The sequence below is a fragment of the Loa loa genome, assembly GCF_000183805.2.
Source record: "Loa loa unplaced genomic scaffold supercont3.559, whole genome shotgun sequence".
Taxonomy (NCBI): domain Eukaryota; kingdom Metazoa; phylum Nematoda; class Chromadorea; order Rhabditida; family Onchocercidae; genus Loa; species Loa loa.
In genome coordinates, this window is record NW_018108739.1 from 3,794 (window position 1) to 6,841 (window position 3,048).

General features: G+C 33.1%; 1 protein-coding gene across 1 annotated transcript; it reads left to right on the forward strand.

The window, feature by feature from the left end:
• Window positions 1–315: 315 nt before the first annotated feature.
• Window positions 316–768, forward strand: LOAG_13367 (hypothetical protein; the record flags this gene model as incomplete). Its single annotated transcript, XM_003148876.1, has 2 exons — window positions 316–403; window positions 593–768. 2 exons carry the CDS (start codon window positions 316–318, stop codon window positions 766–768), a joined length of 264 nt encoding a protein of 87 aa, XP_003148924.1.
• Between the last annotated feature and the right edge of the window lie 2,280 nt (window positions 769–3,048).

Genomic DNA, 3,048 nt, shown 5'->3' on the forward strand with positions numbered 1-3,048 from the left:
CGCAACACTGGGAAGGAAAATAGAATGAATGATCAACAAATCCTCGTAAATCTTACCAAAAGATCGCCAGAAAGTGAATCTTTATGAAGTTTGTTGTCTGTGAATTTCAACTTTTATTTTTTGAAGGAAACTCTCAAGCCCATTGCATGTGTTATGGAAATTAAAATTCAGTTATGCTGATTCGATGTACACCTTTTATCTTTTTTTTCTTTTATTGGAGCGCTTAATATCCATCAGTAAACATCATCACTTGCTGCTATTCGACCATTTCTTTTCAGATTTCGCTATGCATGGACATTAGCATTACCTATAATGATGTTTGCAGTATATGTTCCAATATTCTGCAACTTAAGGTACAGACGGAAGGCTGTTTTGAAGTTGCATAAAGACAAGGGTAACAGTGGTTTTTTTGTTATGCAGTCAAAGAAAAACACAAATTGTGCTCATCTGCGACAAATTTTTTTTTGAAGTTTTCAGCCAACATATGTCAGAAGCTTTGAAATTTCGAAATAATCTCAATTTTCTTTATTTTCGTCTTTCATCTAATTCTCAAATAAAGTAATTAAGTTTAACTGCTGTAAGAATGCTTCAGGATGTGAAGCGAAGAGTACGGTAGAAGCGGGCAAACATGAGCGATCGTTGTTAATTATTCAGGCAGTGTTCGTTTCTGATGTCATGGAAGTTGAATTTGTCTATCTCAACTTCTTGTCGAAGCTTTTTGTAAAGAAATTGAAATTCCCATCAATATTTTCATCAACTGCTACATGATCTTCGTTGGTGCTATGCTACCAACTGTCAATTTAATTTTCGTCAAACAATTTCGTAACAACGTGAAACAAGCAATTGTAGAATCGTTATCAAAAATTATGATCAGGAAAAGAATGTTTACTATAGTACATACATACTGTACCTAAGAGGAAAGTTCACCCAATTGCACAGGTAGATTAGCATAACTGTGTCCTATTTTTGTACAATATAACAAGTTACATTCTTCAAGCTATTCAATTTCAAAATTGTGACACTTTCTACCATTTTGGAATGAGGAATGATGGAAGAGGAATGATGGAATATGTTTTGGTGAATGTAAATTGTCCAACATTATTACTAGAATTTCAATCTAATGACGACAAAACTCCCATCACCATTTTTACATGATTCTCAGTGGTACTTCACTGCCCACTATCTATTTAGTTCCCTTCAAGCGATTTGTGATAAAATCAACTGTGCAGTTGTGGATTTGTTCTCTAGAATTTCCAACTACGTTGGAAGCTGCGGCTGGAGTTTAATTAATTTCCCATTCGATTTCTTTGCAGTATTCTAATTTAGCATTCTCCAAGTACTCAAGTTGGAATGCTTTACCACTGTATTTTGTTTTAGTACTTTGAACTAACTTAAGTTTTCACTTCCATAAGTTTCATTTTGATTTCATTTCACGGTTTCAAAAATTTCCGATTTTTTTCCGAAACAGTTTTTCCATTTCTGATTTCTAATAATTTTTTACTTCTGATGCGTGCGCATTTTTCAATTATTAATATAATTCATATGTGATGAAATAGAAAAATCCATTGTATTTCAGGAAACATTGAAAAAAGTTAATCTGAAAATAGCATTAAGTGGAAGTGACATTTACATTTGACGCAAGCTATGTCTTCATTACCTGGAAATATCTGTTATTATTTCATTCGTAAAAGGTTCATGTCTAATTTTACTCATTATTCGATTATTAGCACGATCTAAATAAGACTAAGTTACATGCTATCAGACGCAAAGTTGCTTATTTATAATAGTGAGCCAAAGAGACAGTAGTCCATGCATCGGAAACCCGAGCACTTTTCTTCCTTTTAGTAATAATTCTAGGCTCACAAGAGTTGCAGAACTAAGCCATTTTAAGTTTCCTATTAAAATCAAATTTTCATAAAGCCTAATTATCCTCTTTGAGATTTAAAATGTAAATGGCAAACTCCCTTAAATGGCAAACGCTTTCAGTAACTTTGATGGATACTGCACAAAAATAAGAATTTCGCATTTATATTCATATTTTCATTAAATTAACACATTCTCCATGGTGACTGAAATTCTTGTCATGCAATTATAGCACAAAACACTTTGCAACATTGACACTTCTAACATTGAAATTTCTAACTAATTAAAACTCATATCACATCATAACTAAAGTGAGTCGAAATAGGACGTTGTCGGAAGAGATTGTCGACAAGCAAAATGTTGGCTCGTTCTTGCTTTATTAGTGCATTATTTCTAATATTACCTTTAAACTGTCACGAAGGTAATATGACGAATATGTTCGACATAAGAGACGAACGAAATACGGTGGAAAAATATGTGGCAGCTGTACTGTTTTCTCTACTGTTGTTGTACGGTATTGTTGGCAACATATTGTTGGTGATCGTATTCTGTAGTCGGGAAAATCTTTACAATCGTGCATTCATCCTTATTACATCACAACTTATTATTTGTAACTTCTTGAACTTTACTCAACAAGTGAACATTGTTTTGCTTCAATTACTAGTGAATAAAAGTTCTGGTGGTTGGTTCTTTTCTCTTTAATCATTCGCTTATTATCATTTACTGAAAGGTTAAGCTGAATTTAAAATCGTAGGTAATAATTGGTTGCTATGTTTCACGGATAGATGTGATAAATGATTACTTACCCTTACAAAAACCTTTATTAGCTAATTTATTAAAGTTTTAGCGTATAAGTCAGCGTGGATTAACAGAATGTTTTTTACTATGAATACGTTTTCGTTTTTCGCTACGCTACATTTTACATTTTTATTGGCGGTGAATCGCCTAGTGGCCATAAGCTTACCGAAATTCAATTTTTTTTCGAATCAACAAAGTTCTATCTTCTTCTCGTCTCCATATGGCTATTAAGTTTCGGTATGATCCGTTAATGTTTTCGTGCAATTCATCAAAACATCATTGAACCGGAAAGGGCCTGCAAGTGTCTTTCTCCTTATTCAACGTCGCAGGAATGAAAATTGCAACATCGCATCTATCTACAAGTTTCTTGATGAATCTCGCAATTAT